We start from the raw sequence: 23,488 nt of genomic DNA, 5'->3' as shown, positions 1-23,488 counted from the left end.
GTACAGTTCAGTGGCATTAAGTAAATACATTCACATTGCTATGCAACCAAAACCACCATCTATTGCCAAAACTCTTTCTGTCTCCAGCTCAAACTCTGTGCCCAGTAACTGGTAACTTCCTATTCTCTCTTCCTCCAGCTCCTGGCAATCCCTGAGTCTTATTTTACAGCAAAAAGAAATGTTGACTTTGAACTTGATTTACAACTAAAAACAAAAATGTAATTAGATGCCAGCGGGAAAGTGGGGGAAAGACCTCCATTCAGAAGTGATTGTATACAGGCAGAAGACTCCACGTGAGTGGTGTGTGTGTGTGTGTCTTTAAAAGATTTCCTCCTCCCAGCCCGCCCCCTCGCAGTTTGCCACTTGGTTTTGCAGTCTCCTGATTTCCTCAGTCCACAAGAGGAGCCAACGTGGGCAATGGCCTCTGCAGTTTCAGGAGCTAGTTAGTGGCAGGGGAAGCCCGTTCGGAGTTGAGGAGTGGGAAAGTATCCCGTATGCTTTTAGTTTCAAACATCTGCCCCAAAGAGACTGTTGCTCTTCTTCTGGAAAAGCCTGATTGGTAGGATTCCTCCCAAGGCTCAGCCCGACGTGCTGTATGCCATCCCCTCTCCAACTTCGACCCTGAAGCTTGCCAAGAACCCCCGGAGGAAAACCCGCTGGCTTCCATCCTTTGCCACAAATGGCCAATTCTGGAGGAGGCGCCGTCTGCAATGGGAATCTTTACAGTCACAAGAAACAGGACGGCTCACAGAATGGAAACTGCATGAAGAATGGCCTCGTGAAGGAAGTCCAGGTAAGAGGGGATCCTTGCCCGGCTCAGAATGGCCAGGACATGTGACTATTTCTCTGTAAGGCTGTTTGCTGTTTGAAGACGTCCTAACTGAGAGTCCCTCTTAAGAAGTGTTAGGTGTTTTGATTCTGCCCTTCAGCTAATTTCAAGTGTTTGGCTATGGAACAGCTTAGGTGTGGGGTAAGGAGAGAATTTCTTCTCTAGGCAGGAGAGGACATACATAGTCCCAAGAGCAATTGAAAGCCTGAAAATACAAACATACCTACTAGACTTCTTTTTTCTCTCACACATTTCAGGGGCAGACTTGTGAAGCCTCAAACTTGCAACTAAATTTCAGTCCACCAGGAAATCATGACAGGCTACATTCACCAGGCTTCAGAAAACATTTTTTTTTTTAATTGAGGTAGTGGAAGTAAACTAAAAGTTGCCGAGATGAGGTGGTATAGATGGGCATTTTCCCCAGTACACCAGAAATGCTCCCGGTCCACCACGCAGTACCTTTAGCCCAGCTTACTCTCCGGTGAAAGAGGAATTACCGGTATTTATGATATTTAGTGGTTCATTGTCACGGCTTACAGTTTGATTTGGGGCCAGAGTCTTTCTTTGCAACTTGCCGGCACAGCATTCCTTTGGAAGACACTTCAGAGAGTGTGGCTTATTGTTACATGCGGCACAGGGAACCAAACAGCCTTTTGTTTTCCCATTTGAAACATATTTTGGCTCTTGATGTAATACAATGTTTGATGGGACTAAACTGCAGAGGAGGAAAGAAGAAAATAGAGAAATATTGTCAGCTTATTCAAAGGGGGGGGGGGGCTGTGAGGTACTTGTAAAAAGGCAGTTCCCCTCTTCCCACATGCTGTCCTGCCTCATGCTCTGAGGAGGAGTAGGGATGAGCTCATCTTGCCTCCAAAGTAAAATAGCCAGACAGGTAGCTTCACTGTTGGGAAATGAGAATCTGGGCAGGGAACCTGTGCAGTTCTTTATCACTCATCCATCCCCGGGGAGCCAGCATCCACCCAGGGGAAAGGTCAGACTGTCGTAAGATCACAGGACAGGTTGGGCTTGCTGGGAGCCAGGCCACCACTGAAATCTGTGCGTACGGTTGGAAGAGGTGAAGGGGTGATGAGGTGGGGGCGTGCTCTGGAGCATGGCTGTATGTGAATATGCTGTGGTCCCCTCTTTACAAAAGGCGACACCCCAGCCTTAGAACTAGAGTCTAATGAAAGCCTTGGGCCTAGCCTATCCCAGATGAGAATGAGTGCTAGTCAACAGCATTGTTGGCAGCTGCTTCGTGCCAGTTCCTTTTGCCTCAGTGTATTCTCATAACAATACTGTTATATGAATACTATTAGCTATGTCTGTATAGAGGAGGAAATTGAGGCCCTGAGAACATAGCTTCCCAAGATCACCTATCTATAAGAAAACTGGAGCATATACTCCAAACCATCCACTTTCGCCCAACTTCTTTTTTTTTTTTTTTTAATTTAAATTCTTTATTGTTTAAAGTATTACATATGTCTCTTTTTCTCCCCTTGATCTCTCCCCTCCAACTTCTTTTTGGTATCAGGACCCTATGGTAGTATGCACATCCCACAAAAGGCCTAAAACCCCTATTTTAAGGTTGATTATAACATATTCCAATAACATTTGAGAAAAGAAAAGAGATAATGCTTTCATTGTGACCACAAATAATCAAGAATACCATGCTCTAACTCCTAACACATTGGCCTCTAGTGAAAAACCTTGGGAAGTAACCAAGAAAATAATAATTATGTATTGTATAATCTCTAACATGTACTGCATTCTTTCTAAGTGCCAGACATTCTAACTACTTTGCATTCATTATCTCACACATTCCTACAGGGTAGATACAATTATTGAGACCAATTTTAAGGGTGAGGAAACAAAGCTTTAGTAAGTTAACCAGTGTCATCAGCAGAAGCATAAAATCAGTTTGGAAACCTGGTTTTCCCAATGCTAAAACCCAAGTTGGTATTTCTTAGTCCATGCTGCTTCTCTAAATACAAGATGTTAGTAAGAGTGAGATTCATACCTACTTCCACAGAGAAGGGGTGAATTAAACTCAGCCCTAAAGGGCAGAGAAAGTGTGAGTTAAAGGTATTGTGTTTGTTTTGCGTGGGTGTTTTACTGTTATTAATGAAAATTTGAGCTTATTAATGCGAATGACACCAAACTGTCACATACCAGAGCCTTTAATATGCAACATTGTCCATTCACAGCACATTAGAATATTCACACACAGCCAAATACACACTGCATTCATGTACAGGCCACCACCCATTCTTTACTTTAAAAAACTCCAAGTTAAAGAAAACCAATGCCATGTAACCCTGAATCATATGGATTTATACTGAGCCCCAGATGGAGCTCTCCAGGTAATCTGCCTTTCAGAAGCATTCTTCCACAGTATATGGTCACCCTGAATAGGCATTTCACTTAGTGCAGCATTTCCTAGTAATAGGAATATCTTAGATATGCAATGCTGGAGGTAAATGATACTTGCAAATGATTTGATATGTTTTCCATTGAAAGGTAAAATCTATTGTACTCCCCTTCAGTGTGGGTTGGACCTAATGCCTTACTTGTCCGATAGAATGTGATAGAAGGCATTATCTGGGGACTTCTGAGACTAACGTTAAAAGAATCCTGTTCGCTTGAATCCAATCCTTTCAAAACATTCACTTTTAAAACCTAGCCACCATGTTTGAAGGAAGCCCAAGTAGCCCAGAGGAGAAACTCAAGTAGAGAGAACCCAAGTATCCTTGCTGTACCACTAGCTGTGATGCAGCACCAATTTGTAAACTGTATACGTGAGCTATCTTGGAAATGGATCCTCCAGCCTGGGATCTATCAGCTCCAATTGATACCTCATGGAATATATAGATAAGTTGTCCCTGCTGAGTCCTGCTCATATTACAGATTCCTGAGCAAATAAATGATTGCTGTTTTAAGTGTGGCAGTGGTTTGTTAAGCAGCAATAAATAAATGAACATATGAATATTCTTGTTTTTAAATACCTAGAAAATTAATTCTGCAATCTCATCATATCCATTTTATCTATCTATTTATCTATCTATCCATCTATCTATTTTCCTTCACAATTTGTGTGCATTTTTGTTTTTTGTTATGATGAAGAACATAACATACAACTTTCCATCTTTCCCCCCCATTATACAGTATTACTCCGTATTAGTTTCAGATGCACAACATAATGGTTAGACAATCATATACTTTACCAAGTGGTCTCCCCAATATTTTAAGGAACCTCCTTGGCCCATACATAGCTATTACAATATTATTTTTCCCTCCATTGACCTCTCTCAAGCTACTCCCACCCCTACCCCCAGCACATGCCCTCACCCCCCTAATGACTATGTCTATTGGTAATGCTTATATGTGTGCATACAAGTCCTTTGGCTGATTTTTAACCCCCTAACCCCCTGCCTTCCCTCTGAGATTTGACAGTTCAATGATTCTCTGTCTTTGGATCTATTTGTATTCATTGGTTTATGTTGTTCATTATATTCCACAGATGAGTGAGATCATGTGGTTTTATGTTTCTCTGAATCATATCCATTTTTAGTGCTGGCATTTACATTTTGAGGATAGAGTTTTTTTGTGGCCATCTATTTGCTTTCAGTTTATTTTGTGTTTTGGCTTAAGGACTGATTGGTTTAGCCAAATACAATAAACTCAAATATTACTAATGCAAAAGTGCAATCATCTGAATGATGCCAAATCTGAAGTGTAATTATTCAACCTGTGGCAACCTGCAATTTACTACCTATGAATAAATAGCTATCTCAGGAAAGTGTGTCTTAAGGTGAAGAAGTTTTCTTAATTAAAATACATGTGTTAATTATATTTAATATTTATCAATTATAAGTTAATGTTATCTATTTACTAAAATTTCTTTTAAAAAAAACCTTCCTTGGAAACACTGTTAGAGGTGGATTGATGTCAACCTAAATACTTGCAAGGAATTTATTACATTTATTTTGACATACACTGAATATAATTTTTCTACTAAGTGTTGTCACCTTTGTCCCAATTGGTCTGAACTAATATAGTTTTACCATAATTCTAAAATATCCAACCTGTAAATTAATGTGTGAAGGAGCTGCTGCCAACCTATTAGAAACCAAGACATTGGCCAGATAATTCAAAATTTAGGTGAAACATTTGGGGGTGGGATAGAAAAAACAAAACACCTATACGCACAACTCAGAGAAGAATTAAAAATAGCTCTCTTTTATCCATCCATCACAGTACCATCTGAATCCTGCTCTACTCATTACTTTTGTCACATTGAAGACCATTTGATTACAGCAGAGACTGAGGGTGGCAGGGTCTGGTATGGAGCAGTAGGAAGTGGTAAGAATGTATTCACCTAACAAAGCTCTTTGTCTCCAAGAAGCAGAACAAGTCCCGTGTTGACAGATCTTAGGATTTTCAAAAGAAGTTGCAAATCCAAATGAGGTGGGAGGCAGAGAGAATCTCCTCGGTTTTAAATATTGGCATCTAACCTTTAAAAATTCAAATAATGTGGATTTCAAGGAAATATTGCTTCCAGCCACAAATCTGTAATCTTTGAACTATAGATAAATAGAGTGAGAAAAATAAGAGGTCATAAATAGAGTGCTGTTTTCTCGTACACATTTAAGAAGAATGGTTCCAGAAATTTGGCTCTTCTTAATTTAGATTTACTTCATACTTTGGAAAAACAATCTATAATAATAAAAGCATAATTATTATGCAAATTGACCCAATGGTGAACAACAGAATGAACATCCGAATGACCATCCAGATGACCATGTATGACACCCACTGGCACCAGGCCAGCCAAGGCGGGTGCAATGCGATAGGTTGGGGGCCCAGCCATCAACCCATGATCCCTCTGCAGAGGGAGGCCCTGCCCACTTGCTGGTAGGATGCAGCAGGTGGGCAGGCCTCCCTCTGTAGGCTACCCTGCAGCTATCCATCACAGAGCCCTGGTTGGGTGGGCGGAACCTATGTCTTTGGGATGATTGATCACAGGGCTCCAGACTGTGAGAGTGCACAGACTGGGCTGAGGAGACCTACCCCTCCTCCCCCCGCTTCCCCTAGTGCACAAATTTCATGTAATGGGCCTCTAGTAGATAATATAAAAATATATGTTCCTTTCCCTGAGTTGTTATATTAACCCTTGATCCTGGAATGTGCAAGTTTGAGGAACAATTATAACTGATTTCAAATACTAGATCCCCCTGACTAACCCCTATTTTAAATATTAAGTACCAAAGTGTTCATTAAAATGTCATAGAACTGACAATATTTTATTAATCAAACTTCATCTCTCAGACTTCACAGGAAGTGACACAGAAATCTTTTGTTAGACAATGCATCACAAAGCTTGGTCACCACTGTTGCTCTCTATATACCGTATGACGGCCTTCAAAGTTGCCCAAGGAAAAGGCTGTGTGCAAATCATAATTAGTCTGTCAAGTTATACTTGATTGTTCTTTGTCAAGTGGGCCTTACCCATTTAAAGTCAAGGATCCTTTGAGAAGCTGAAGGATACTTAAAAAAAAAAAAGAAAAATATATATATATATAAAATTAATTTTTTACAGAGAGGAAGAGAGAGGGATAGAGAGTTAGAAACATCGATGAGAGAGAATCATTGATCAGCTGCCTCTTGCACACTCCCTACTGGGGATGTGCCGGCAACCAAGGTACATGCTCTTGACCGGAATCGAACCTGGGACCTTTCAGTCTGCAGACCAATGCTCTATCCACTCAGCCAAACCAGTTTCAGCTGAAGGATACTTTTTATGGAAAAATGAATGGGTTCATAATCATAAAATTTTCCATGTAGAGAGTTCATATATTCCCTGAGTTTCTCAGATCCCCTGGTTAAGAGCCTCAGCTGTGGAATGCCTTCATTAATTAGGCTACATCTGCTCTCACAACCTAACTAGAAAAACCAGCAAGTCAACCTCTCCAGAGGAGATGGGAAGATATTCATAAATTGATTTACCAACAAGAGAAAACCACAAAGAAACCAAAGTGCCTCAAGCAATATGTGCAATAAGTGTCATTCATTTATTTAAAATTTTGTATTAGAAGGGGAAGTAGGGGAAAGTGAGGGTAAGGGAAAGAGATCAACCAAAGGACTTGTATGCATGTATATAAGCCTAACCACAGACAATAGGGGGGTGAGGGCATGAGTGGGGGGGTTTGGGAAGGTAATGGGGTGATGAGGACAAATATGTAATGCCTCAATCAATAAAGAAATTAAAATGCAAAAACAGTTATATTAGAATTTTGCATTCTACTTTATAATACATTTATATTTTTTCTTATAAAATTAATATTATGTCCTCCCTTAAAACTCCTAAGTAAAAATGAACTCCCAGAAAGATATTTCTTTCCAACCCCAGAACCACTCAGGATTTCCCAGGGAACCACTTAAGGAAGAATGATATTAGGAAGAACCACTCACTTTGAATTCATATATAACTAGGTTTGAGATCCAGCTCTGCCCCTTACTAGCTGTGTCACAGTGAACAGGTAACCTTATGTCTCTGATCCATATCTAACAAGGCAATGGTGAATATGAAATGAGATAGCATATGTAGGGGTCCTAATAACTATCAAGTATAGAGTAGATATTTAACAAATGACAACTGTTATCTATTAAGATTATTCTGCAGCCATCTCGTTCTCCACTATTATAATAGCATACAGTACAATGCCTGGCATATAACAGGTACTCAATAAATTACAGTCTTAAACCCTTGACTCTTCTCATTCAATGATGGCTTTTCAGTTCTCATTTTACTTGACCTGTCAGCGGAATTTGACACAGATAATCACTCCCTTTTCCTTAAAGTACTTTCTTCTCTTGGATTTCAGAATATGACACTTCCATTTCACTAGCTATTCCTTCGCAGTTTTGATTTCTGGTACCTCCTCTTTTCCTTGACTTTTAAATAATAGAGTGACCTAAGGCTTAGTCCTTGTATCTTTATTCTTTTCTAACTGCATATCTACCATGATCATCTGATCTTGTCTCATCTCTCTACGTATATGTGACATCTCTAATTTTATATGTCCAACTTTATAGCTCCCAATAACTACTCACTATCTCTTATTCCCTTACAGTTACCTCATCTCAGTAAATGACAACTCTATCCTTTCAGTGGCTCAAACCAAAAACTTGAGCATCATTCATGACTTTTCTGTTTCATTTTACATTTAGTCAGCAAATCCATGATCCTGCCTTCACATTGTATCCAGAATCTATTACCCACCTTACCCACAGCAACCACTCTATCTCACCCACCATGCTCTCTCACCTGAATTGCTGCAGGAGCCTCATCTCCCTCTGCCCCAGTTATATATCAATGCATCACAAGCCATCACAACACACAGTGGCATTGAACAACAATCATTTTATTATGCTCATGGATTCTGCTGGTCAGAAGTTTAGAAAGAGACACAGTGGGGACTGTTCCTTCCTATTCCCATGATATCTTGGGCCCTGGCTAGGATTTCTCAGTGACATGAGTCTGGAATAGCTGGGTTAGGAAGATTTGCCTCCAAGGTGGCTTCCTCATTCCCATACCTGTCACCCAGACTGAGATGGCTGAAGAACAGAACAAGCTGGAACTGTGGATTAAATTTCCACATGAGTCCTCTCTACAAGGGAGGACTTGAAGAGAGTTTTATAGTAAATGAAGAAGTCCCAAAGCCTTTTATAACCTGGCCTCAGAGGATAGCTTCATTGTCACCTTACTTTATAGGTTGAAGCTGTCAAAAACAATCCCATCAGATTCAAGGGGAATAGACCAACCCCCTTCTCAGTGGGAAGAGTCTCTCCTCAAACTTCTTATTGTGAATATTTGCAAATTTACAGAAGAATTAAATGAGTTCTAAATGAGTACTCATATAACTACCTTCTAAATTCTATATTTTATTATATTTGTTTTATCTCATGTCTATCCATCTATCTATCCCTTTCTCCATTTATCAATTCATAGAATTTATGCATTTCAAAGAAAGTTGTAGAATCAATACTCTTTACTCCTAAACTTTTCCATATGCATATCATTAATTAGACTTCAATTTTGTTTAAAATTTCTTTTTTCTTCTTTTGAGGAAAAATTTACATCTAATGAAATGCACAAATCTGAAGTATACCATTCAATGAATTTTTACCTATACTACCTTTTGATTGTTCTTATTAGGAAGCACTTCATAATATAGTTTTGATTGCAGAAAGATATTATAAAACTGTTCATTTAATATTGGAGAGTTTAATAGTTTAATTTCTGGCAAAAGAATCAAATACTATGCAAATTAACATCAAGTGAGGTAAAGAAATGACTCAGGGGAAGGCTAACTCACTAGAGTTTTCCTGTTGTACACATTTAATTCTAAAAGATCAAGAGCTATTTTCCTTTTTGGTTTTTAGTGTAATCCAGCTAGCAGTAGGGAACTTGGTTTAGAAGTCCTTACAATTCTGCTCTATCCAGTCTTCTTACACATGGAGAAATAAAGCTCAGCAAAGCTAAGTGACTACGTTCAAAGTCACACCGCTGGGATACTCCCTTAGTCTCTTGTCACCCAGACCAAGGCCCTTTCTGAGAAGCTGAAGTTTTTTGGGAACCTCCAAGCCCATAAAGCAAATAGCCAGGGACCACATATTTGAAGACTCTGCATAGTATCTGCTGTTGTAAATTCTTTGGTCTTAATTTCAAAATTGATATCACAAAATTGCATTTGTTTCATGTAAGATCTAAAGGCATCATCTTTTTTATTTCCCAAAATAAAAGTCATATGTACAGAGCTCCCTTTTTTTGTATATCTTAGGACAACTTGTCAGAGAAATTAATGGGCAGTGATACTCAAATAGGTGCCATCACTTTTCCAAGATCTCAAAATGGACAATCCAGGGCGAGACACACCTCTGTCCACCGCCAGTTTCTAGCACCTTCATACAACACTCCCTTCACATCCTAGAACTAAAAACAAATATAGGAGCCCTTGGCACTAACATGTTTTGCCAACACTTGCAAATAACTTGGGATACCTGGGAAAAATCCACAACTGATGTACCTCATGAATTGGTTTGTTGGTTTATGCAAAAGAGACTGGCATTTTCCATAAGGGGCTATGTGTTCCATGGTCAGTTCTTAGCAAGACTACTGAATCAGGTACCTGTAAACAGAAACAGATAGAAGTACTATACATGTTGACCTGAGAAAATGATTCAAAGACTGAAATGAATAGGTCATAAACATCGGGGGGTTTTGTTGTTGTTGTTGTTGTTGTTGTTGTTGTTAAGTGTATGGCTTAAACTACGATGGCTTAAAAGAATGTCTGGGCCCTAGCCAGCTTGGCTTAGTGGATAGAGCGTCAGCCTGTGCACTGAAGGGTCCCAGGTTTGATTCCAGCCTAGGGCACATGCCTGCGTTGCAGGCTTGATCCTCAGTAGGGGACATGCAGAAGGTGGCCAACCAATGATTCTCTAGCATCACTGATGTTTCTATGTCCTTAATTCTCCCTTCTGCTCTGAAATCAATAAATATATTGGGAGGGGAAAAAAAAAAAAGAATGCCTGGATCCTCTAAACTGGTTGATTCAGAAGTATAAATAAAAACTAGTCAAGATTAGTCTTGCTCTGGGAGAAGTTACTTTTTTTCTTCATTATGTGCCACATGATAAGAAAAATTAATCTGCTAATTATAATATGACTATGAATATTTTCAGATTTTTTTGGAAGCCAAGAAATAAATTGTTATGCGATTAGGTTGTTTGGAAATAGGATGCTTGGTTTTCCAAGGAGCAAAAGCTTCTTAATAGAAAATAAAATGATGTTCTATCTTCCATGAAAGCAATAAATTTCAGCAATTTGTATACAGTCAGGTAAACATTATTTCTTTATGGACACATTCTGTTTTGAAAGGCAAACAAAAGATAAATAAGGTTATACGTTCTTTGGCTGCTCATAAAGGTGTGTGCTTTTATAGGGTGGCAGGCAGGAAGGACTGGGGAGAGAAGCAAGAATAGTTATGTGTAGCCGGTCTCAGTGGTTGAGTGTCGGCCTTTGAACCAGGAGGTCATGGTTTATTCCTGGTTAGGGCATATACCTAGATTGTGGGCGCAATCCCCAGTGTGGGGCATGCAGGAGGCAGCTGATCAACGATTCTTCCTCATCACTGATGTTTCTTTCTCTCTCTCTCTCTCTCTCTCTCTCTCTCTTCTTTGAAGTCAATACTACAAATAGATTAAAAAAAAAAAAGAAGTATGTGCAAAATCCTAATAAACACAAAGGAGGAACAATAACCAAATCCTTAGCCAGTTCCTCTCTTTCTGAGTAGAAAAACTTTCTTTTTCTTTGTGTTGTTGAATGGCAGGCACTGTTTGGTCTAGCTTCAGGGAGTAGGAAGTTTTGGGTGGGGTTCAGGATCTTTGAGGTGCAAAAAGAAATAGTTTCAATTTGACTTTATGAGAAAAATGATTGTTTGCAATTCAAATCTAATCCACTGAGTTCAGCCAAGCGACACTCAGAACCACACTTTGTGGGCTTCCAGGAACCCCACCCTTGTTATAACTCACCTATGAGTCATTAGCTGTATTGTCAAAACATGCCTCAGATGTTGGTTCATTTTCTTGCAGTTTAGGAGGCTCTTCCCTTGTGATTTTTGGTTGTTGACTCAAAATTTCAAAATCGGCTGAACACATTAGCTTCATCAAATCTCCTACAATGGATATAGTAGAGACTTTAAAATCACCAACTATACAACCATGAGTCACTGTAAAACACTGAATGAGGAAGACACAGTCTCCACACAGCCTTGCGAAGGCCCTTTGAAAACACATATCTGATCAGAATTTTAAACCGCCATGGGTTTAAAACTCATCAGTGGCTTCCCTTATTAGGATCAGGGCTGCAATCCAAAACTTGGTTTATAAACTCTGCATAAGCTCCTACCCTGTACTAGTAGTTGATAGCTACTTCATATCAGATGGCACTCTAGGTACTAGAGTACTAGCAATGGACAACAGGAAGGGAGTCCCTTCCTGGAACTGACATTCAGCCACGCCTGTCCCCTCACACCTTTCCTGCAGGTCCTCGGGCTATTTCTGCTGCTGGGAACAATGTGCCTGGTAAACTCCTAAGATTATTCCAATCTCATTTTAACTATTGTACCATCTTCTTTAGGGAGGCCTTTTGTCTTTTCCTGAACTAGGTCAGATCTCTGTGCTATCCACTTCACAGCACCTTTACTTGTGCATCACTTTCTTTTTTGTAAGTATATGTTTGTATCTGTATTTCCATCTAGACCAGGGGTTGGCAAACTTTTTCTGTAAAGGACCAGATAGTAAATATTTTTAGCTCTGTAGGCTGTGTAATCTCTGTCACAACTATTTAACTCTGCCGTTAATAGTGTGAAAGCATCCATAGATAATAGATAAACAAAAGGATACATCTGTGTTCCAGTAAAACTTTATTTACAAAAGTAGGTGGTGAGCAAGATCTGGCCTATGCACCACAATTTGCTGACCTGTCAACAGAACCTCCTATGGTGATGAAAATGCTATATATCTGTCCCAGTAATATAGCCGTAATATAGCCATCAGCCTTATGTGGTTATTAAACAGTTAAAATATAGCTAGTGCTATATTTTAGAATGAGGATCTAAACATCTACATTAATTTAATTTCAATTATTTAAGTTTAAAGATAAAGGCCATTGTGGCTGGTGGTTACTGTATTGAATAGCGTACATATAGCCCATGATTGTCATGAGGACAGGAGTTGTGTCCCTCTTAGTCACCACTGTGTCACCTGGACCTAACACAGCCACTGGCATGGAGTAAGTGTTCAAGATGTGTTTGTTGTATGAATGAACAAATGTATACATATGGAATGACTTACCAAACTTCTTGTTTGTCTTTTTACCACTGTGATCTATTTGATTATATATTGCCATCGGATACTTCTTTCTGTTTAGTCCCAAAAGGTTTTTATATCTTTGCATACACATTTTATCTCCCCATTATCCTGTGAACTCCATGAGGATGGGAACTACAGAGAGACTACCTGAATGTTCCTTCCAGCGCCCAGCACAGGTCCATGCACATGGTAGTCAGCCTTCCCATGAAGTGTTTGCTTCCACAAATACCCACCTGGAAAGGAGAAAGATTCAGCCCCTGGCTATTTGATTTCTGAAATATGTTCCAATCTGTCGTGTTTCAGAGATCTAACTTCAAGCCTTCCTGCTTTAGCTGAGGTGCTGTGGAGTTGAGAAATTCAACTTAATACTGCCTTTTCCTGCTTTATAATCTTGGGGAAGTTGCTTAATGCCCTATGTCTCTTTTATTAAGTGAGGGTAATTCTAATTCTATTGCAGCTATTCACCACCTACTTCTTAGGAGTATTACCTAAATAAATAAGATCATGGCCACAAAAGCTTTGAGCACCTCAGAGATAAGCACTGTTTTCAGATGCCACATTATAACTGATCAGGGAGATAGTAGGTGGTAATTATTCTCAGTGACATTAAACCCCTGGTGCATTGTTTTCTCTGATTTATCAGAATAACTTACTAAAAGCTCTGTGATCCTCCTGTGAGTCAGCTGATGCAAATAAGATCAGAATAATGCAGTTGCTGCAGGGTGGTGAGTCAGCCACTTTGTTCCATAGTTAAATTATGTCTAATTGACTTTAGAGCCTCCACCCTCATTGTCAACCCCGGTAGAACCCTAGGATCCTAAAATCTCTCTATTCTGCATTTCTCCAGCAGTTCTGGTAAGCGGGCATCCCAAAAAAGGCACACTGTTCTTTCACCACTATCTGAAACAGAAAGCCTGGCTTACTCTGCCACAGAGGGCCTATTTCATTACAGTGGGCTTTATACATCTCATCTCCAAGTAGGTAACACATGAGGTCCAGCCAGAGGTCCATGTAAGGTTCTGTTCCTCTTGTTTTATCCCACTAGCGTTGGTCCTCCTGGCCTAGAAGGCCCACACCTCCTCTCCCAACCTTTCCCAATTTTGGCTTTCTCTCTCTCTCATTCATTTGTTCATTCATTCATTTCTACAGCAGATAGTCATTGGCACTCTGCTGGGGACTCTGTTAGACCCCTTCAAGCAAATTTGCCCTTTCTGTGAATCCTTCACTTCTCATGGTGGGTGTGACCTGTGGAAGCCTGTGCCTCTCCTTATGGGCTGTTCTGACTTATTAATTTGTCAGGTGGTGAAGAGAAGAGCCAAGACAGTTGGAAACCAACTTAACCTCTCAGGAACTGAACTTGTTTACTGATAGAAAGAAAGAGTTGGAGTAGCTAATATATAAAGAACAAGTCCCCGTACAGTTCCTCGTTTCTCTCTCTCTCTCTCTCTCTCTCTCTCTCTCTCTCTCTCTCTCTCTCTCTCTGGCTCTCTCGTTCTCTTTGTCTCTTTCTGACTTATGTGGTCACTAAAACTTAAATCTTGTAATATTCTTTTTTTTCCCCATTAGTACTGCCTAACATGCAAAGATGCTCAATAATTCAATAGTTTAACCTCAAATTTAGTTAATTGTCTGGCATAAGTTTCCCTAGATACAAATTTGAATTTTGGTCAGCCCAGACATGTCCTGATTCATTTCTTTGGGAAGGTAACATCGTTCCCATATTTCTTTCAAATGCATCTAAGTGAGAGTTAGAAATAAAATATTTTTTACAAAATTCCTATAGTATGTATTCATTAAAGTAATATTAGATGACGTAATAAAAAAAAGGCACCAAATATTTGTTTACTTCTCACTCATATTAAGTTTAATTGGAAGTTGAAGGGGGAGGTGCTCCACACGGTTATTCAGGGAACTAGACTAACAAAAGCTCTGCAATCCTTCATCTGTGGCTTCCAATGTCTCATTGGCCATGAGCATTTAGATGGCAACAGGGGAAAGAGAAAGTGATGGGTCATGAGAGAGGCTTTTATGGACCAGGCATGGACAGGGCACATTTCTCTTCTACCCCTTTCACATTGGTAGAACTCAGTAGGTTGACCACATCTGTCTGCTAGATTATTGGGAAATGTAGTCCATCTGAGAAAAAGAGAGAAGGAAAATGGGTTTGAAGAACAGCCAGTCTTTGCCCCACTGGACAACAGCGTGAAAATATTTGAAATATTTTAAAGGCCCGTGTGAGAGATAATGAAAGCTATTATTTCTGCAAGTGATCCTTTATTTTCTGTCCTTTTAATCAAATGACTTGTCTTTTTAAAATATCATTGTAATACAATGTGGTGAGTGTAATGACAGTGTTGTGCAGTGAGAACCTCTAGCCTGGATTTTTTAGAACATAAAGTCAGTGCTGGGTCTCAAACAGTGAATGTTAGGCAGGCAAATAATATAAGTAACTTTATGCTGAAAACCAACACATGCAAAATAAAGTTTAGTCATGGCATAGGTAAGTTTATATGAAAGGTGATAAATACATTTGATGCATGTTCTGGGTTTCCAAAGTTATGTGGAATTTTACTTCAACATTTTAATAATATTCAATGAGCTGAGTCAATCACAAATATTTATTTAGAACCTACCATTGGAAGCTGTGTGTTGACATGGAGATACAGTGATGAACAAGAAAGATATCTCCTCTGGCTCTCACATTCTAGATCCATGGTTGGCAAACTGGCTCGAGAGCCACATGCAGCTTTTTGGCCCCGTGAGTGTGGCTTTTCCACAAAATACCACAGCCTGTGTGAGTCTATTTTGAATAAGTGGCATTGGAAGTTTAAGCTTCAAATATTTGGCTCTCAAAAGAAATTTCAAATGTTGTACTGTTGATATTTGGCTCTGTTGACTAATGAGTTTGCCGACCACTGTTCTAGATCATGTACACTGTGAAGAACAACCAAAAGGTGCAGAGCTAGGTAGCCTTTCCAAAACCCTTTTGTTGGTGACCACCTCTAGGAAGCACTGGGAAAGCTGTTATAAATGATGTATGGATGTTAGAGCTAGAGATAAAGCTATTTAGCAATTTTAGATTTGGGGAGTCAGGATGGAGTAAAAAGACCATGCAGAAAATGATTGCAGTGGTCCAAGAGAAAGGTTGATCAACATCTCCTTGGATGCTCTGAGTCTGTCTTGGCAATCTTTCTATGCATTCTTTCTATGCATTCCTACTGCCCATATCCTTCATACTTCCCATCTTTTTGGTCAACTGTCTTCTCATTTATGAAAGCTCCCTATGTCTTCCATCAAGTGTTAAATGCATCTTCCTCCCAATTTCCATAGTACCCTGAACATCTCTCTGATACCATTTGTCAGCTGTAGTCTATCTGAGAACATCCTGTCTCCCAGCAGAGCATTAGCTAACACAGACACTCAGTAAGGCTTGGTTTAGTGCTGAAACAGGAATAACAGAACACACACACACACACACACACACACACACACACACACACACAAACATTAGGTAGACACGATGCTGGACTTTTTAAAAAATATATATTTTATTGATTTTCCACAGAGTGAAAGGGAGAGGGATAGAAAGCTAGAAACATTGATGAGAGAGAAACATCGACCAGCTGCCTCCCGCACACCCCCCACCGGGTATGTGCCCGCAACCAATGTGCATGCCCTTGACCGGAATCGAACCCGGGACTCCTCTGTCCTCATCCACTGAGCAAAACCGGCTTTGGCACGATGCTGGACTTTTAAGGCAATATTACAAATATAAATTTTAATTGAAGTCATGTATAACAATTGAGTTAACTGAGCCACTTGGTTTATTCTACTCCAAGTATCCTACTGGAATCTCCTAGGTAAGAGGTTTCCACTTGGAGGTCAAACATAATATTCTAGTGTCTGCCCATAGGTTAATGATTTAATTACATCAGGAGTGAAATATCTGAGTTTCATAGAGCATAACATAAGAATGAGGTTAAAACACTCATTTTTTTTTTTATATCCCCGGACAATTGTAAGACATTAAATACTTTTCAAATAAGGTAGAATTGTGTACTCTCATCATTCTTGTACCACTTCACTTCCATGAGCTTTGGTGTAGCACTATTTGTATGGTTTCAACCATTATCTAATGACATTCCAAAGTATTTTAGAAGGTATAGAAATGGTAACTTTGAAACCGATAAGACACAGAAACATTTTAGAGTAAAAGTGGAGGATTTTATTGAGGAAAGAGCTGCTTTAAATTTTACCTACCATTAAGGATAATTGTGTGTGTGTGTGTGTGTGTGTGTGTGTGTGTGTGTGTGTTCATGTGTAAATCTTGATTGACACATAGTTGGATCATTTGCCTATATTTTTATTAGATTGCTTTTTATTATTGAACTGTGTGTTCTTTTTTATATATTCTATACTAAACCCTTATCAGATAGATGATTTGCAAATATTTTATCTAATACTGTCAGTTATTTTTTTAATAGTATCCTTTGAAGCACAAAAACTTCTAAATTGGATGAAGTACAGCTTATATGTTTTGTCATTTGTGCTTTTGGTTTCACATCTGAGAAGGTTTTGCCTAACTTAAGGTCGGAAACATTTACTCCTATACTTTCCTCTGAGAGTTTTATAGTTTTAGCTTTCACACTGAGGTCTGTTATCTATTTTGAGTTAATTTTTGTGTATGCTGTAAAGAAGGGGTTTAGCATCACTTGTTCAAGTTTTTTTGTCTGAGTCCCCATATACAATGACCTTTCTCAAGGTCAGTATCTCAACCCCCACCACTCTGTCCTCTTTAACCTCCCATTTCTCCCTCATCTCTCACACTTGCTCTTTCCTATTGGATCTCCATTTGCCCATTTCTCCCTATGTGTAAGCATTGGCCAAGGCTCTATATATATTCTGTCTCTTCTTTTCCAAATAGTTTTCTAAAAGTAACATCATCCATTCTAACAGTTTCATCTATCACCTCTATTCCAGTTTAATGAAAATCATAACAATTAATGGTTGCTCATTGTATGGCAGGTACTTTGCATATGTTATCTGAATAAATTTTCAAAACAATCCTTATTAGCTCCATTTTACTTTGAGGCATTTAAGGGCAAGGTCATAGAGTCAGCAAATGAAAGTGTCTGAATTTGAACCCAGGCAGTCTCTCTTCTCTGCAAGCACTCTCCACCTTTATGCTCTTCCTCTCCATCAAGACTGGCCTCAAATTCCACTTTTTTCAGGAGGCTAGTCCTGACCATCTAATGTGATAATGGTCCTCCATTTGTGTCATTCTGATGACTTTTACTTTTTGCTCTATGTTATGGTCATTTACACTCACTCCCCTCCTTTCCTCCCCTCCCTCAAAGACCATTATCTTATCAATTCTTGGAAACAGGGACTGGATTTATTGATTACATATCCCCATTAATATTATCCTAGGACAGTGCAAAATAGGCAGCCGGTAAAAGACCTGCTAATTTGAATGGAAGAGTAATTTGTAAAGTGGGTCCTCCCAGCATGCCCCAACACTGTTTATTTCCACATGTGACAGGAATGCAGGAAGTAAACCAACCCAGGGTGTCACAGTGTCCCAAATGACCTGGCTCTCTGGGCTAGGTGGCTCAGGATCTCTCCTTTTTCAGGTAAAATAGTAAAGAAGGTAGAACAAAGAAAGAAAATGCATTACTCATAACCATGCTGTGTCTGCCTTAGCCAACAACACATTAAGCAAAATTGTATGCTTCATCTGCTATAATAGGGCCAATTCTCATATTTCAAAATAACTGTCCAACCCTAGTCTAAGAAATCCTTCCCATGAGGCATGACTAACTTCAATTTTAAGTAAAAGAATGTGGTAAATGAGTCACTTTTCATCTGTTCAGAAAGAGCTGTATATTTCCAGATAACCTTATTCTCTGTAAAGGTATCTCATTTCCACCCTGCCAATAAAATTACATTAAATTTAAAAATATATAAAGTTATATGAGAGAGAATAAAGTAGATATTGATTTGGGCTGTTGGCTAGTGTTGAAAGTTTCTTCTTTGTGTTATAGCTATCTTAGACTACAAGTCAGAGGGGGAAAATAGTTACAAGGTCCCAGACTGAGCACTCAACTGAGGGTTTTTGTTTGCATGTATGTAGAGCCTTAAGTTTAATCAGAACGTTCCCATGGATTTTCGGGGAGTTGCTCTGCTTGTTTTGGCCACAGATGGAGTTCAGAAATGGACATGGGCCAGGAAAGGACAAAGGGAAAATCTTCTGCTGATTCTCACAGGATGGCCTTGAATGAAATGCACTCATGTAACTCAGCAATTCTCTCATTTTGTGGGCAGGCTAACTCAGGTTTCTGAAGTCACATTGGGTATCTTTGACTCATGCTTCTTCCTTCATGGTGTCCTTTAAAGAAATAAGTCCCCAAATCCTATCCCAAGCCCACTGCTTTTCTTTCTTTATAATGGGCGCTTTACCACATTCAACCATGGCTTAAACTGTGCCTCACAGTGGCTGACTCGCAGACCCTCTATATCAGCCAGAGCCTTTCTCTTCTCCTGCATCCCTGACTGCCCGGCAAGCAGTCCCACTTCTGACTGCAATCTCCACCTCCAACTTAGCATGTCCCAGACATACCCATTGCCTCACCCCTATAAGCGGCCCTCCTGATTCCTTCTTCCTATCAACAATACTTTAATGTCCCTGGCAGATACTTTTCATTTTATTCTTCCTTGAAATCATACCTAATCAGTCACACAAGGTCATCAAATCTTTCTTCATGAAGATCTCAGTCCTTTGTGCTAGAGTCTAGACATATCCAGGAAAGAAGAAAGCCAACTGTGTGTCCCCATGTTGTGGAAAGAGTCAGGAAGTGGATCTTTGTGTATGTGTGTATTCTATTTTTTATTTATTTATTTAACTCTTAAAATCTTTATTGTTGGAAGTATTACATATGTCCCCTTATTTTCTCCATTGACCTCTTCTAGTCCACCCTCGCCTCCTGCCCCACACCCCCAGACCTTCACCACACTATTGTCTGTGTCCATGGGTTATGCATATATGCATACAAGTTATTTGGTTGATCTCTCCCCACCCACCCACCCTAATGAACAAAATAATACTGAAGACCAATGCAATCCAAAGTCAAGCACAGAACAGAGCTCTGAGGAGAGCCAAAAGTTGGCACTGGAGTAGTAAGTCATCCACCAGACCTACAGAACTGATGTGAGGTCATAATGAAAGGGAAGTCAAGAAGTCAGGAGCAGGAACCATGCCTGTCTTGGTTATCATTGAATCCCCAGAACCTAGCTCATTGCTGGCTCACAGTAGGCACTCAATAAATGTCCTATATTCCCAAATGTAAGGTGTTTGTTATAATCTTTTATTCTACCTTTTTTTTTAAAATATATATTTTATTGATTTTTCATAGAGAGGAAGAGAGAGGATAGAGAGTTAGAAACATCGATCAGCTGCCTCCTGAACCCCTCCCCAACTGGGGATATGCCCGCAACCAAGGTACATGCCCTTGACTGGAATCGAACCTGGGACCTTTCAGTCTACAGGCTGACGCTCTATCCACTGAGCCAAACTGGTGCCAACTCATTCCACCTTTTATTCAAGACCTCATATTAAGCAACACTCTCTCACTTGTGTTATTTTAAACCACCAAGTAGCATTTGGGGGTGACACATCAGGCAAAAGCAATATTCATCAATGTCAGTTTGAGGTGGCTAGAGAAGGAACCTGATATACTGAATAAATAAGGAGGAAATGCATTTTTTATTGATTTTTTTTTTTTTTTCAGAGAGGAAGGGAGAGGGATAAAGAGTCAGAAACATCAATGAGAGAGAAACATCGATCAGCTGTCTCCTGCACACCTCCTGTTGAGGATGTGCCTGTAACCAAGGTACATGCCTTGACCAGAATCAAACCTGGGGCCTTTCAGTCCACAGGCGATACTCTATCCACTGAGCCAAACGGGTTAGCACGGGTGGAGGCAATATATTTTAATAAGATTTTGTGAGGTTTTGACTTAACACAAGTGTTAAAATTATAAAAATGTTTTTTTAAAAAAACTGTTTTTAAAAACAAGTAATGTAGAGATAAAAAATTGTTATCTACCAGGTAGATTTTTTTTTTTTTTTGTTAATCCTCTCCCCTAGGGTATTTTTTCCCATTGCTTTTCTGAAAAAGTGGAAGGGAGGGGGAGAGGGTGAAGGAGAAAGAAACATCAATGTCACCAAGGACTTACTGCCTCCCTCACACGTCCTGACTGGGGACATGGGAGCAAACTTGCAATCCAGATAGGTGTCCTGACCAGGAATAGAACCTGTGACCCTTCAGTGCCAGGGCTGGATAGATTAGTTTTGATAGTCATATATTTTGTGTCTTGGTGAGTAAGTCACAGAATCAAATAATACTGTATATCAAATATTAGAGAGGAAACAAAGATGATAAGCTTTAGAAAATTGTTGGTGAAATAAAACATACTTGTAATGGTGATAAAGAATACATAAGTAGCAAAACCAGTATTTCTAATTTACATGATTTTATATAATATATTTTTCTAAATATGCATGTATATGATAAATTAATGCACTAAATACCAGTAGACATTTGACAGTTTCTTGAAATGACTAAAATTTATATATTCAAGCACTCAAAAAGATTCCCCATTTTCCAATGAGATAATGCATAAGAAATGTTGTTGAATGAAATAATGACTGAAGGTATAATTAATATTTAAAGAAAAACTTATTTAAGTAGTAGTATTAATAACTTATTCACAAATTCACTGAGTAAACATTGACTGAGCTATTTGGGTGCAAATCAATTAAGCAAGCCTCAGAATGGTTTGGTACCAAAATCTGCTTTCCACTGGAATGCTGACACCTAAAACAAAAGAGAGAAATATTTTAGCTTTATATTATGAAAAAAAAATAAACACATAGAAATGTAAAATATTTAACAAACATCCATACCTCTAAATGCAAGTTATTAACATTTTTCCAAAAATTGCTTCATTTATATATTTTATTTTTGATGGATCATTTGAAAGAAAATTGCAACTGTGATAACACTTAAACCATATTTCTTAATATTTTAGCATGCATCTAGAAAGATGAAAACATCCTTCTACATAATTATAATACTGTCATTCCAACTAAAATTTATAACTCCTTAATAAGATACATTTCCAGTTAATTTTTGGATTTCTACAGTTGTTCAAAATATTTTTTATCAGTGTTTTGGTTATTTTACAAAAACAAACAAGTGATTTAATGAAACACCACAACTGCTTTTGTTGTCTTTTTTAAGACTTCTCCCTACTTTTTTTTCTCTTTTTTCCCACTTGACTCAAGTATAATTGACAAATAAAAACTGTATATTTGAGGCATACAACATAATTTTACATAAGCATATGTTGTGAAATTATCATGATCAAACTAATTAACACATCCCTCACCTTACCTAGTTACCAAATTGTGTGTGTGTGTGTGGTAATAACACTTTAGATCTACTCTCTTAGCAAATTTCAAATATGCTATACAGTATTATTAACTGTAGTCACCATGCTATACATACTTAAAACTTATTCATACTATTGCTGAAGTTTTGTATCTTTTGACCAACATCTCACCATTTCCTCACCACCAGGCCATTCTTTGCTTCTGAGAACTCATCTTTTCTAGATTCCACATGTAATTGAGATCATATAGTATTTGTCTTTTTTTGTCTGGCTTATTTTTCTTAGCATCATGTCCTCCAGGTTCATCATGGCAGGATTTTCTTATCTTTTTGAGGCAACTTCATATTGTTTTCCCTAATGGTTACACCAATTTATATCCCCACTAATAATACACAGGGTTCCCTTTTTCTCCACACCTTTGCCAACACTTGCTATATCTTATTGTTTTTATGACAGCCAACTTAACAGGCGTGAGGTGATAATATCATTATTCCAGTTGCATTATTCAATACTCTGTTAATTTGCATTATTCAATGCAGTATTGATTTGCATTTCCCTCATGGTTAGGGATGTTGAGCACCTTTTCATATACCTGTTGGCCATTTATATGTCTTCTTTGGGAAAACGTCTGTCTATTCTGGTCCTTCATCCATTTTTAAATTGGATTATTTAGATTTTTTAAGTTGTATGTGTTTCTTATGTATTTTGGACATTAACCTCTTATCAGATATACGGTTTGCAAATATTTTCTCCCATTCAGAGAGCTTTTGTTGATTGTTTTCTTTGCTGTGAGAAGCTCTCTAGTTTGATATAGTCTCATTTTATATATTTTTTTGCTATTAAAGACCAAGCCAATTGTCATACAGAAAGTGCCACATTGTGATTATCTCATTGTTTCCTCATGAAGCAAGTTATCATATTCCTCTAGCCTGATATTTTCTTATGAAATGGAAGTTAGATATAAGAGCTTGACTAAATTTAGCTTAAATGTTCCATTGGTATATTGAATACTACAACATAATGAGAGCACAGAGTGGCTAATTGCTCCAACATCTGTGATGTAATTTTATGTGGTTTAAGGTGGTAACCAGGTATGTCATTTTGGAACCCAAGGGTGATATATTGTCATCTTGTAAAAACCTAATTCCTCATTAACTGTTCACTTAATGGAGTTAACATCTGTTGAGAATGTTTACCTTAACCAATTGCTTCAGTAGGGGATTGTAGAATAAAATGTACATTTCTGATTACCTCTTCAGTGACCAATTTTCAAAAAG

At 38.6% G+C, this 23,488-nt stretch overlaps 1 protein-coding gene across 1 annotated transcript in view; it reads left to right on the top strand.

Moving 5' to 3' along the window:
• The first annotated feature begins 390 nt into the window (after positions 1-390).
• SPTLC3 (serine palmitoyltransferase long chain base subunit 3) overlaps positions 391-23,488 on the top strand; it is a 124,574-nt gene continuing 101,476 nt past the window's right edge. The window contains exon 1 of the mRNA XM_084889031.1: positions 391-793. Within this exon, the coding sequence (XP_084745157.1) occupies positions 680-793 (114 nt within the window). The 5' untranslated portion in view covers positions 391-679. The remainder of the gene's footprint in view (positions 794-23,488) is intronic.

This window comes from Pipistrellus hanaki (assembly GCF_964339955.1).
Source record: "Pipistrellus hanaki genome assembly, chromosome: 6".
Classification (NCBI taxonomy): Eukaryota; Metazoa; Chordata; class Mammalia; order Chiroptera; family Vespertilionidae; genus Pipistrellus; species Pipistrellus hanaki.
This window is presented reverse-complemented; position numbering and strand designations above follow the sequence as displayed.